Source organism: Cebus imitator, unplaced genomic scaffold, assembly GCF_001604975.1.
Source record: "Cebus imitator isolate Cc_AM_T3 unplaced genomic scaffold, Cebus_imitator-1.0 Scaffold281, whole genome shotgun sequence".
Lineage (NCBI taxonomy): Eukaryota > Metazoa > Chordata > Mammalia > Primates > Cebidae > Cebus > Cebus imitator.
The window spans coordinates 1,458,116-1,472,471 of NW_016107596.1; the positions used below are offsets into that span (position 1 = coordinate 1,458,116).

The following is a 14,356-nucleotide window of genomic DNA, read 5'->3' on the forward strand; positions in this document are numbered from 1 at the left end:
ACACACACACACACACACACACACACACACACACACACACCCTTTTAAAGTCTGCAGTTCAATGGTTTTTAGTATATTCACAGAGTTGTGCAACTATTATCACTCCCTCGGTTTAGAAAATTTTCTACCCCCAGCCAAAACAAACTCTGAATCTATTAAATGGTCACCCCCTATATCTGTTTAATGCCCAGGGGACACCAAAACAAGTTAAAAAAGGACTGCCTTAAGTTCTAAGTCCAGCACTAGAGAGGTACTAGCTTGCCTCCCTGGTGTACTTGAAAATCTCACAACCTGCTCGAAGTTCCCAGAGGTTTGACTTTGGTATTTCCACATGGTTTTCCTATACTCAGTGCTAGCCCCACCTCTCCAAACAGCAGGACTTTCATCACTGGCTGGTCCAGTATTGGGCCTGGCCATCTATTCATCAAAAACTTGGGCCTCCCGCAATGGTGAGGATGTACAACCTATGGAGGAGTTTATAGATCTATGCAACCATGCAATTATTTAACCAGATGGCTAGGGGAGTTTTGCTACTTAACTAGAAATAATTTACATGTTTCTCTTTAGTTGGTGAGAAGAATTGCAACTTGAATAGGACTAATGGCAAGTGCACTACCCTGGCAGGACACAGGAAGTCAAGGTTTTCCTTATGTAGTTTGTGAAAACACTACATAAGCTACCTTTCTCCTCACAGCTTCTTCACCCAGGAAAAGATGTTGATTTACTCTCACTCATCAATTCTGAGGAATTACACATTTTGCCAAGTGATCCAAAAAGCTCTACCACCATAAACAGTATTCCTTCTTTCTAACAGCGAGCATTTAGCAAAACAAAATGATAGTTTCTTTTCTCTTATTATCCCTCCCCAAGCAGAGTCTTGCACTGTTACCCGGGCTGATCTGTTACCCGAGTGGCGCGATCTCGGCTTACTGCAACCTCCACCTCCTGGGTTCAAGCGATTGAACTGCCTCGGCCTCCCAAGGAGCTGGGATTACAGGCACCCACCACCACACCCAGCTAAGTTTTTATTTTATTTTATTTTTTTGTAGAGACAGGGTTTCACTATCACAAGGTCAGGAGTTTGAGGCCAGGCTGGTCTCAAACTCCTGATCTTGTGATCCACCTGCCTTGGCCTCCCAAAGTGCTGGGATTACAGGCGTAAGCCACTGTGCCCACCTGATAATTTATTTCTTAAATTCAACCTCAAAAAAAAAAAAAATGATGTGATGACTCAGAAATTAAGATCTACAAAATACGCTAGCTGAGAAACAAAGCAAAGCTCTCTTGGGTTGTGTTTCGGGAAGCCATTTCACGGTGTGCTTCAGGGTCTAAGAACACTGATCAAATCATGAAAAACAAGCCAGGCATGTTCTTTCTGAAGAACATGGCCAGAGTCCAATACCTTCTTTCTAAGGTACATAGCTGGAGTCAAATGTTTTCACCAACTTACATTTTGATATATGGACAGACATTAAAGCCAACTCTCTCCAATGACCATACACATGCAGATCTTCAGTAAGGACAAGAGGTACCTGGAAATCTACAGCCTTTACTTCATCACAGTGATTCTGTGCATTAGGCACCAAATGGACAGCAACCTACACACATCAGTATCCAGCACTTCCTGGTTATTTGTTCTCTGGTAACTACCATACTTATTTAGTAATATTTGCTTTAAGTTACGAAAATTAAAATTAATTGCTTTCTTCCTTTTCCATATGCTGAATATCGAATAGTTTTAAGCATGTCGGTCTTCACTAGTTAAAGTTTGTTTTGTTCTTACCTCGGCAGCTTGGGTCTCTTGATGCAGTAATGTAAGACCAGTCAAGTCTTCTAAGAATGAATGTGAAGAATTAAACACCTTGGCTAGGAAATTAAATCCTTCTCGTTCATAGTGATCAAGAACCTATAAAAACATTTTAAACAAATATATTAAATGTAGAACATTTTATATTTTTAAAAAGGAGGCTCCAGACTTAAAATGCAAATTAAAAGACTTTCAGTTCTAACAAGCTCTTGTCAAAAATACAACTAAAATGAGAATTAAATATGGGGATAATAATGCAATCCAGCTGACAAAAAACTAGGAGAAGTTAGTATTTATCAAATCATTTCCCTTCTTAGAATGACAGTAAGATTATTTTCCAGTTCGAGTACCAATTTTTTCTCAAAGTAAGTTTCATGCAAATCACTAAAAATTCTAGAAGGGTTAGGATTAGTTAGTGGCTCTAAAGTTCACTAGTTAGAAAAGAACAGGTGAGAGAAAAGCCACAAAAATAAGTTTAAAAGGATAAATGGGAAGAGAGAGACAAAAGGATTTTGTCAAAAATCTGGCATAACAGCTAGTCAAATGTATGTTTTAAAAATAATTTTAAAATGGAAAAGTAAATTTCAATAGGTACTTCACAAAAGAGGATATCCAACGGGCCAATAAACATGAAAATGTGCTCAATGGCATGAGTGGTTCAGGGATGTGAAAAGTGAGGCCGGCCGCGGTGGCTCAAGCCTGTAATCCCAGCACTTTAGGAGGCCGAGGTGGGTAGATCACGAGATCAGGAGATCAAGACCATCCTGGCCAATATGGTGAAACCCCGTCTCTACTAAAAATACAAAAATTAGCTGGGTGTGGTGGTGTGTACCTGTAATCCCAGCTACTCGGGAGGCTGAGGCAGGACAATCACTTGAACCCAGGAAGCGGAGGTTGCAGTGAGCTGAGATCCCGCCACTGCACTCCTGCCTGGGTGACAGAGAGAGACATCATCTCCAAAAACAACAATGAGATATGAAAAGTAAAACCACAATGAAACACTACTTTGTGCCTATCAAAAAGACTAAAATGAAAAAGAAAATACCAAGTGCTGACAAAGATGTGGAACAATCAGGACTCTCACGGAAGTGCAAAACTGTCACATTAGAAGTTAAATATATATATATATATATATGCCCTATGATACAGCAATTATACTCTGTTTATATACACCCAACAAAAATGTGTATGTATGTGCACCAGAAGACACAAACAAAAGTTTCCATAACAGTGCTATTCATGATAGCCCAGAACTAGAAACACTGAGGTGACCAACAGTAGAATGAACACATGGATTGTGGTATAGTCATGCAATGGATATCAGTGAGAACAAACTAACTTCAAACACAATGTTACACAGAAGGTAGAAACAGTATGTACAATTACAATTATATAAAGTTAAAATGAAACAGGCAACATGAATCTGTGGTGTTAGAAGTAAAGATAGTGGCTATTCCTGGAGAGACTGTAAGGTGCACAAAGGACATTCCAAGGTGCTGGTAATTACTTAGTTATTTACCTAAGCACTGGTTACATAAGGTGTACTTTGAGAATTCATTAAGTTGAACGCTTAAGATTTGTGTGCTTTTTTGGATATGTTATCCTTCAATAAAAAGTCAAAAAATAAAAGGCCCGTACACTTGGGAGGAGAACAATATGAGAACAGTAAAGAGTTCTTAGAAACAAATAATGAGTATCACATTTAGGAATTCAGTGATCACGGGAACTGTGAACTGTAGAACGCTGAAGCAAAATGTCTCAGAAATTCAGAACTCACAAGAAATAAAGAGTTGAATGTTTTAAAAAGATAGCAGACACTAAAGACACATTAAGAAATCAACAATGCATAAATGGACTGAAATGCTATCTGTAACACAAGAGATAGATAGAATTTTTCTCTTTTCAGAAGATGAAAATGCAGGCACCCTTTAATTCAGCAATTCTACTTCTAAGACTTCATACCAATAAAGTTGTATATGGGCACAAAGACTTATGTTGTAAGGATGCTCACTGAAACACTGTTTGGGCCAGGCTCGTGGCTCACACCTATAATCCGGCCGAGGCAGGAGGATTACTTAAGCTTAGGAGTTCAAGACCAAACTGGACAACAGAGTGAGACCTCATCACCACACACACACAAAAAGTCAGCCAGGCGAGGTGGAGTGCACCTGTAATTCCAGCTACTTGGGAAGCTAAAATGGGAGGATCACCTGAACCCAGGAAGTCGAGGCTGCAGTGAGTTATAATTAGGTCACTGCACTCCATCCTGGGTAATAGTCTTGGGAAAAAAAAAAATGACATATTTTGTACACTAAAAGAATGAGGCAGTTCTATAGTACTAATATAAATTGGTTTCCAAAACATAGAAATGTATTTAAAAACCAGTATCCAGACTATGTATAGATAGTATTTGTGTTCAAATAAAGTGGAAGGAGGACACAGGAAGAGGAAGAAATGTATGTACGTACATACTTGTTTATGCATGTATCATCTATGGAAGAATACATCTCTGTCAGAATGCATACACACAAACTGGCATCAATCAAACAGTAGCCTCTGTAGATTCTTTTATACTACTTCAATTTTTAAAACCATGTGCATGTGTTACTTATTTAATATTAAAATTAAATATGCAATATTTACTAAAATAAGGTTGTTTAATATTTAATAAAATTAGTTAATATTTATTAAAATTAAACAAATTATTTAATTGCCACCGGTAATATACCATAATTTAACCAGCTCTCTGTTAAAGGGTAGTGCTTTCTAACTTCTGTTACTGCAAACAGTGTTGTTTTTTTTTCCCCCTCTCTTTTTTTGAGACAGTCGCCCTCTGTCACCCAGGCTGGAGTGCAGTGGCACAATCACAGCTTACTGCAGCTTCAACCCTCTGGTCAGGTGATCCTCCCAACCTGATCACCTTTATTTAATGTTAATAAACATTTATTAAAATGAAATATTTAATATTTCTAAAAGCCAAACATTTAACATTAAAATTAAACATTTTTAAATATTAGTATAAAAATATTAAAATCTTAATTTAGTTGGTTTGTGTTTTTGTTTAATGCTGAAGCAGAATTCTAAAGCACTGATGAAGAGGTTGGCACTGGAAAGGAAGGGCAGCTCTCCCCTAGAGACAGGAATGAGGACGGAGGAATGAATGAAACTACAACAGCGAAAACTGAAGAGGGGTAGGGGGGGACAGGAGAGCTCTAGAGTCTAGATAGGGCAGGCAGGAAGTCCTGTGTGACCCGAGAAGATCTGGGCTATAGGGCTTGAGAAGAGTAGAGACCTTGAGGCCTAGTTGTGCAGGGAGAGCTGTGCAGGGAATGGAAGAAGAGAAGCTGGCTGGCACATTTAAACAATGTGGAACAATCTGATGCCTCTGCTCAGGACAGAAAATAAAAATTTTGGGAGAAAAGAAATTAAGAACTCATCTAACCTAAGGGGCTGGCAGAATAAGGATAAAAGGTTAAGGTCAGAGAAACTGAGGGGCTGGTTAGCACCACCAAAGGGAGTGAGAATGGGTCCTGGCTGATAAGAAAAGACCTGCAGGCTCATGGGATCGGAGAGACTGCAAGTCCTGGAGAGCTAGGGGAGTGGAGGACCTTTATGCAAGTAGAGTCAAGCCCAGGCTGATTAGCCATGGGAAATTAATTTGACAACCTAATGCCTGGGAAAAAAGGCATTTAATAAATAACTCAATTACTAATAATGAGATTCCTTATAAACCAGGACGTTATGTCAGGAAAAAAATGTGCATTGAAATATTTTTTTTTGGAAATGGTAAGTACTATGCCTTTAGTGATCACTTGAAAAAAAGTTGAAAGTTGTGGCAACCCTGCATTGAGTAAAGGAATTAATACCATTTTTCCAACAGCATGTGCTCACTTTACATCTGTGTCATATTTTGTTCATTCTCACAATATTTCAAACATTTTTTCACTATTATTTTATCTGTGGTGATCAGTGATCTCCAATGTTACTATTATAATTGTTTTGGGGCACCACAAACTGCACCTATATAAGATCGTGACCTTAGTAGATAAATGTTGGATGTGTTCTGACCAATTCGCCAACTGGCCATTTCTCCATCTCTCTCTCTGTCCTCGGGCCTCCCTATTTCCTGAGACCCAACAGTATTGAAAGTAGGCCAATTACAATGGCCTCAAAGTGTTTAAGTGAAAGGAAGAGTCACACATCTCTCACTTTAAATCAAGAGCTAGAAATGGGCCAGACACATTGGCTCATGCCTGTAATCCCAGCACTTTGGAAGGCCAAGATGGGTGGATCACTTTAGGTCAGAAGTTCAAGATCAGCCTGGACAACATAGTGAAACCCCATTTGTAGTAAAAATACAAAAATTAGCTGGGTGTGGTGGCAGACACCTGTAGTTCCAGCTACTTGAGAGGCTGAGGCAGGAGAATCGCTAAACCTGGAAAGCAGAGGTTGCAGTGAGCTGAGATTGCACCACTGCACTCCAGCCTGGGCAACAGAGTGAGACTGTCTCAAAAAAAAAAAAAAAAAAAGCTAGAAATGATTAAGCTTAGTGAGGAAGGCATGTCAAAAGCTGGACCTCTTATACCAAACAGCCAAGTTGTTAATGCAAAGGAAAACTTCCAGGAGGAAATTACAAGTGCCACACCAATAAACACACTAAGAAAGTAAAAGAGCCATATTACCAATAGGAGAAAGTTTTAGTGGTCTAGAAGATCATACCAGCCACAATATCCCCTTAAACCAAAGCCTAATCCAGAGTAAAGCTCAAAATCTCTTTACTTCTATGAAGGCTGAGAGAGGTAAGGAGGCTACAAAAGTACAGTTGGAGGCCAGAAGTTGGCCAGTGAGGTTTAAGGAAAGAAGCTGTCTCTGTAACATAAAAGTGAGATGCCTCACACCTGTAATCTTAGCACTTTGGGAGGCCAAGGTGGGCAGACCATGAGGTCAAGATCGAGACCAGCCTGACCAACATGGTGAAACCCCATCTCTACTAAAAATATGAACATTAGCCTGGAGTGGTGGCACACACCTATAATCCCAGCTACTCAGGAGGCTGAGGCAGAAGAATCTCTTGAATCTGGGAGGCGGAGGTTGCCATGAGCTGAGATTGCACCACTGCACTGCAGCCTGGGTGACGGAGCAAGACTCCATTTCAAAAAAGAGGTGAGGCGAAGGAGGAAATACTGATGTAGAAGCTGCAGCACGTTATTATGAGATCTAGCTCAGAAAATTGAGAAATGTGGCTAAACAACAGATTTTTAATGTAAATGAAACTGCCTTCTAGTGGACGAAGATGCCACCTAGGACTTTCGTATCTACAGAGGAGAAGTCAATGCCTGGCTTTAAAGCTTAAAAAAAAAAAAAAAAAAATAGGCTGACTCTCTTGGTAGAGGCCAAGACAGCCGGTGACTTTAAGTCAATGCTTGCTGACCATTCAAAAATCCTAGGGCCCTTAAAAATTATGCTAAATCTTCTGTGCCTGTGCTCTATAACTGAAACAACAAAACCTGGGTAACAGCACATCTGTTTACATCATGGTTTACTGAGTATTTTAAGCCCACTGTTGAGACCTACTGCAAAGAGAAAAAAGAAAAAAAAAAAAAGATTCCTTTCAAAATATAACTGCTCACTGCCAATGTACCTGGTCACTCAGGAGCTCTGGAGGTGCACAAAGAGATGAATGCTGTTTTCATGCCTGCTAAGATAATATCCATTCTGTTGCCCATGAGCCAAGGAGTAATTTAGACTTTCAAGTCTTGCTATTTAAAAAAATACATTTAATAAGGCAATAGCTGCCATACATAGTAGTTTCTCTGATGGATCTGAGTTAAGTAAATTGAAAACTTTCTGGAAAGGATTCACCATTCAAGATACCAGCAGGAACACTTGTGATTCATGGGAGGAGATCAAAATAGCAACATCAAAAGGAGTATGAAAGTTGATTCCAACCCTCATGGATGACTTTGAGGGGTTCAAGAGGAAGTCAGTGCAGATGTGGTGAAAACAGCAAGAGAAGTGGAAGTGGAGTCTGACAATGTGACTGAATTGCTGCAATCTCAGGATCAAACTTGAACAGATGAGGAATTGATTCTTACAGGTAAGCAAAGAATGGTTTCTTAAGATGGAATCTATTCCTGATGAAGATGCTGTGAACACTGTTGAAAAGACAACTAAGGATTTACAACATCATGTTGATAAAATGGCAGCAGGGTTTGAGAGGACGACTCCAATTTTGAAAGAAGTTCTACTGTGGATAAAATGCTATCAAATAGCACTACATGCTACAGAGAAATCTTTTCTGAAAAGAAAGGCCAACTGCTGCAACAAACTTGGCTTCTTCTAAGAAATTGCCACAGCCACCCCAACCTTTATTAACTGCCACCCTGATCACGCAGCAGCCATCAATATCAATGCAAGAACCCCCACTAGCAAAAATATTACAACTTGCTGAAAGCTCAGTAATTATTATCATTTTTTAGCAAAAGTATTTTGTAATACACTAAAGGTGTGTATGTATTTTTAGATATAATGCTATTGCATGCTTAATAGACTACAGTATAGTATAAATACAACTTTTATATGCACTGAGAAACCAAAGAAATTGTGAGACTTGCTTTACTGCAATATTAGCTTTATTGTGGTGGTCTGGAACAAACCCCACGATATCTCTAAGACATGCCTGTAAATAGCTACCTTCTGCCAGATTTCCAGTAAGACAAAAGAAGAATTAAGTTTGAAAAACTGACAACATCTTTGAACAAAAACTGGAACAATCCCAGACATGATACTTTGTTGGACTTGAGTTAAACATTCAGATGGTACATTTCCACAGATAATTTTGTAGTGCTACAAATCTGACCGTGGAAAAACTAACAGCAAGGGCAGAATGAAAAAAAAAAGGCCTCCAGCATAATGAGGATGTATAGAAAGTTTATGCTGGAACATTATTAATAGCACTGGCTTAAAAACATGTGGAAAAACTTAATCCTCTAGGGCATATTTAATCATGCAAGGGTTCTCCAGTGTTCTTTTTATGTGCTGTGAAGTTAATCTGTGTTATGAGAATAAGTGGCTTATAAAAAGTATGAGGATCCCCTCCGCCCAAACATCCTAGCCTTCTTAAAAAGGAAAATGCATTTAAAACTATCCAAAAAAGAAAAGGAAGAAAATGAAAAGATGCTATTACAATGAATTTGAACAAGAACCTGTGAGTCTGCATGAAACATAGCCCAGTTCTTAAGTGAACTGCCTATGCACAATCCTGAGAAGGGTACATATTATATCTTGGAAGGCTGTGAATATTCTTAAGATACTGAGAGAGTTAGCAAAATAGAGAAATAATAATGATTCTTTTAGTAGAAAGATCCTTTCATAATCTATGATTTCTCTTGCTTGTTTTATGAGGCTAGGTTTTCTCTATGAACACATACTCCAGACACAGGTGTCAGAATCTCTCCTTAAAACATGATTTGTTAAGAGTATCCTCTTGCTAAGACACCTTGGTGACTCCTTACTCTTTACTACATCAAACCCATCATTTCTGCCTAGGCATTTCAGCCCCCCACACCCTTCCAATTTTGGGTGACTCTGTAGAAAATGCCTTTCTCCTAACACCACCATATAATGATTTTTCAATTCCTGAAACGCAAAATGGATTCACAGGGTTTAATTTATTTATTTTTGAGACAGAGTTTTACTCTGTCACCCAGGCTGCAGTGCAGTGGCATGATGTTGGCTCACTGCAGCCTCTGCCGTCTGGGTTCGAACAATTCTCCTGCCTCAGCCAAGCCAGAAGCTGGGATTACAGGCGTGCTCCAACATACCTGGTTCATTTTTGTATTGTTAGTAGAGATAGGGTTTTTCTCATAGTGCCTAGGCTGGTCTCGAACTCCTGGCCTCAAGCGATCCACCTACCTTGGCCTCCTGAAGTTCCCTGCCACAGTGCCCAGCCTGTTTGTCTATTATTCTTAAACAATGACTCCATCTAAAACCAATTGCTAATGTATTTTCAAACAAGGGAGGAAACATGCAGTTTCTATTAATCTCTTGTTTAACATTATACTTATGTGCTCCTGACAATTTTAAAAATACACGGCTGGGCATGGTGGCTTATGCATGTAATCTCAGTACTTTGGAAGGCCGAAGTGGGTGGATCATCTGAAGTCAGGAGTTTGAGACCAGCCTGGCCAACCTGGTGAAACCCTGTCTCTACCAAAAATACAAAAATTAGCTGGCCATGATGGTAGGTGCCTGTAATCTCAGCTATTCAGGATGCTGAGGCAGGAGAATCACTTGAACCCAGGAGGCAGAGGTTGCAGTGAGCCAAGATCATGTCATTGCACTCCAGCCTGGGTAATACAGTGAGACTCTGTCTCAAAAAAAAGAAAAAAAATACATGTGCACATATTTCTGAAAAAGTTTGGTGAGGTCACAGGAGAAACCACTTGATATCGTTTGGCTCTGTGTGTCCACCTAAATCTCATCTCAAATTATAATCCCCACATGTCAGGAGAGGGATCTGGTGGGCAGTGACTTGATCATGGAGGCAGTTTTTCATGGTGTTCTTATGATAATGAGTTCTCATAAGATCTGATGGTTTAAAAGTGGCACATCTCCCTTTGGGGTCTCTCTGCTGCCACCATGTAAGACGTGCCTTGCTTCCCCTTCTACCATAACTGTAAGTTTCCTGAGGCCTCCCCAGCAACATGGAACTGTGTGAGTAAATTAAACTTCTTTTTTTTTTTTTTTTTTTTTTTTTTGAGACGGAGTTTCGCTCTTGTTACCCAGGCTGGAGTGCAATGGCGCGATCTCGGCTCACCGCAACCTCCGCCTCCCGGGTTCAGGCAATTCTCCTGCCTCAGCCTCCTGAGTCGCTGGGATTACAGGCATGCGCCACCACGCCCAGATAATTTTTTGTATTTTTAGTAGAGACGGGGTTTCACCATGTTGACCAGGATGGTCTCGATCTCTTGACCTCGTGATCCACCCGCCTCGGCCTCCCACAGTGCTGGGATTACAGGCTTGAGCCACCGCGCCCGGCCTAAACTTCTTTTCTTTATCAATTACCCTGTTTCAGGTAATTCTTGATAGCAGTGTGAAAATGGACTAATACACCACTGCTCCCAGAACTGGAGAGACACGACAGGTGGATACAGAGAATCACAACAGACTGGAGCAGAAACTTCCACAGAAACTGGGAGGGGGCAGAAAAACAAACTGTAGCTAACAAATTGCTAGGTGTGGACAAGTCCCAGTGATACAAATTAAAACTCCAGGGGGACCTAGTTAGAGGGAGGCCCCCATGCTTTTGTGAGTTTTACTTCCAGGAGCTCAACCAGGTTGTCTCAGTTAATGTTAGAGAAAAATCTCTTTTTGCTTCTGGCAAAGGGAGGGAAAAAGAAACCACACTGAAATATGTTAGTTGGGGACAGTGGCTCACACCTATAATCCCAACACTTTGGGAGACTGAGGCAGGAGGATCACTTGAGTCCAGGAATTCGAGGCCAGCCTGGGCAACATATTGAGATCTGGTCTCTATAAGATATAAAAATAATTAGTGGCCAAGCATGGTGGCTCACGCCTGTAATCCCAGCACTTTGGGAGGCTGAGGTGTGTGTATCACAAAGTCAAGAGATCAACACCATCCTGCCCAATGTGGTGAAACCCCATCTTTACTAAAAATAAAATTAGCTGGGCATGGTGGCAGGCACCTGTAGTCCCAGCTACTCAGGAGGCTGAGGCAGGAGAATCGCTTCAACTCAGGAGGCGGAGGTTGCAGTGAGCCAAGATCACACCACTGTACTCCAGCCTGGCGAAAGAGTCAGACTCCATCTCAAAAAATAAAAAAAATTAGCCAGGTGTGGTGACACATGCCGGTAGTCCCAGCTACTTGGGAGACTGAGATGGGAGGATGGCTTACGCCTGGGAGGTTGAGGCTGCAGTGAGCTGAAATGGCACCACTGCACCCCAGCCTGGGCAACAGAATGAGATCCCGTCTTAAAAATACATAAAAAAGTAAAGATTTTTTAAATGTTCAATTAAAAGTTAAGATTTTTAAAATGCTCAAACCACAAAAGGTAAGAAAAAAAGAGTAGAAGACAAATATAGCAACAAAGAACAAAGGTGACAAATGGAAAATAGTTACAAATGTGGTAGATATTAATCCAATTATATCAATAATCAGTTTGAACATCAGTGATCTGAATGTACCAATTAAAAGACAGATTATCATAATGGAACAAAAAGTAAGACCCAACTATATGATATCTAAAAGAAAACCAATTTAAATAAAGACATTTATACATTAGAAGTAGATGCAGAATAATATGCCATGCTAACACTAAGCAAAAGAAAGTAGAAGAATCTGCATTAATTTCAGATAGAATAGACTTCAAAGCCAAGTGACGTTACTAGATAAAGAACGGTATCACATAATAATAAAGGGCTCAATTTTCCAGTAAGACACAGTTCTTATTGTGCATGTACTTAACAGTGCAGCAAATACATGAGGCAAAAACTAATAGTATAGCAAGAAGAAATAGATGAATCTACTTTTATAGCTGTAGACTTCAACATTGCTCTATCAGAATTAGAAAGATCCAGCAGACAGAAGGTTAAAAAGGACACACTAACTCAAAACACTATTAATCAACTGGATACAATTCACCTCTATAAGGTATTTCATCCAACAACCACAGAATACACATTCTTCTCACACTCACATGCAACACTGACCAAGGTAGAACATTCTGGGTCATAAAACATACTTTAACAAATTTAAAAGAATAGAAATCATACAGCGTCTGTGCTCAGATCACAGTGGAACCCATAAATTGACAACGGAAAGATAACTGGCATGTCCCAGTATATGTTAAGTTTAAACAATAACATGAATAAAAAAATCTCAAGAGAAATTTAAAATATTTGAATTAAATAGATATGAAAACACAATGTATCAAAATTCATGGGATGCAGAGAAAGCAGTGCTTAGAAATTTATATCACTGAAATAATATATTAGAAAAGAAGAAAGACCTAACATCAATAATCTGATCTTACACCTTAGGTAACTAGACAAAGAGCAGCAAATTAAATCCATGGGAAGCAGAAGAAAAGAGATAATAAAAACAAGAGCATAAGTCAATGGAACTGAAAACCAATGGAGAAACAAACAAAATCAATACAACCAAAAGCTAGTTCTTTGACAAGGTAAAATGATAAGCCTCCAAATAGACTAAGATACAAGAGAGTCGCTTTGTAGTGGTAGCATTCCTTTATTATCCTTTTCATGTCTATGGGATCTGTACTGATGAAAAGGATAATAAAAAAAAATACTATCAACAACTCCATATCTCGAAATTTGATGTACTAAATGAACTGAACCCATTATTTAAAGATAGAATCCACCAAAACTCAAATAAGAAAAAATGGAAATTCTAAACAGGCCTATTTCTATAAAATAAGTTGAATCAATAATTAATAACCTTCCCAAATAGAAAGCACCAGGCCCAGATGGGCTCACTGAGGGAATTCTGCCAAACACTCAAGATATACCAATCCTCTGCAATCTCTTTCAGAAGACAGAAGCAAAGGGAATGCTTCCTAATTCATTCTTCAAGGCCAGCATCACCCTAATACCAAAGCCAGATAAAGACATTACTAAAAAACTACAGACCAATATATCTCATGATCATAGGTGAAAAAATCTTTAAAATATTAGCAAATAGAATCCAATGATATAGTCATGCACCACATGACATTTCAGTCAAGGAAGAACTGCATATACAATAGTGGTCCCGTACATTATAATGCCTAGTGAAGTCGTAGCCTCACAATGTCATAGTGTAACGCATTACTTCCATGTTTGTGGTGATGCTGGTGGAAATAAACTGCCGTGCCACCTGTAGTATAAACGTATACCAGGTACAAATATCCATAGTACATACTACTGATAATGATAACTAAGTTATCAATTTACTGTACATGTTAGCATTATTTTAGCAAAGTGTAATCCTTCTAGTTATTTTTAAAAAGTTAACTGCAATCCTGAAGAAGGCATTGCTATCCTAAGAGATGACAGCTCTATGCATGTTATTGCCCCTAAAGACCTTCCAGCAGGTCAAGATGTACATGTGGAAGGCAGTGATACTGATGATCCTGACCCTGTGTAGGCCTAGGCTAATGCGTATGTTGTGTCTTCGTTTTTAATGGAAAAGTTTAATAAAACAAATTTTTAAAGGAAAAAGTATATAGGATATGGATTATAAAGCAGCAATGTTTTTGTATGGCCATACAATGCGTTCATGTTTCAAGCTAGGTGTTATTACAAAAGAGTAAAAAATGTTTTTAATTAAAACATTTATAAAGTGAACAAGGTTACAGTAAGCTAAAGGTAACATTGTTAAGTTTTTAAATAAATTTAGTGTTGTTTATCAAGGCTACAGTGGTATACAAAATGTCCTAGACCTTCATATTCACTCACTACTCACTTACTGACTCATCCAGAGCAAATTCCAGTCCTACAAATTCCATTTAAGTATTTTGCACAGAT

At 39.1% G+C, this 14,356-nt stretch overlaps 1 protein-coding gene across 5 annotated transcripts in view; it reads right to left on the reverse strand.

Annotated features, from left to right (window-relative positions):
* ATG7 (autophagy related 7) overlaps positions 1 to 14,356 on the reverse strand; it is a 272,173-nt gene that overhangs the window by 124,573 nt on the left and 133,244 nt on the right. For all 5 annotated transcript variants that reach the window (XM_037728839.1, XM_037728838.1, XM_037728835.1 and 2 more), the window contains one exon: positions 1,784 to 1,906. In XM_037728839.1, the coding sequence (XP_037584767.1) occupies positions 1,784 to 1,906 (123 nt within the window). The remainder of the gene's footprint in view (positions 1 to 1,783; positions 1,907 to 14,356) is intronic.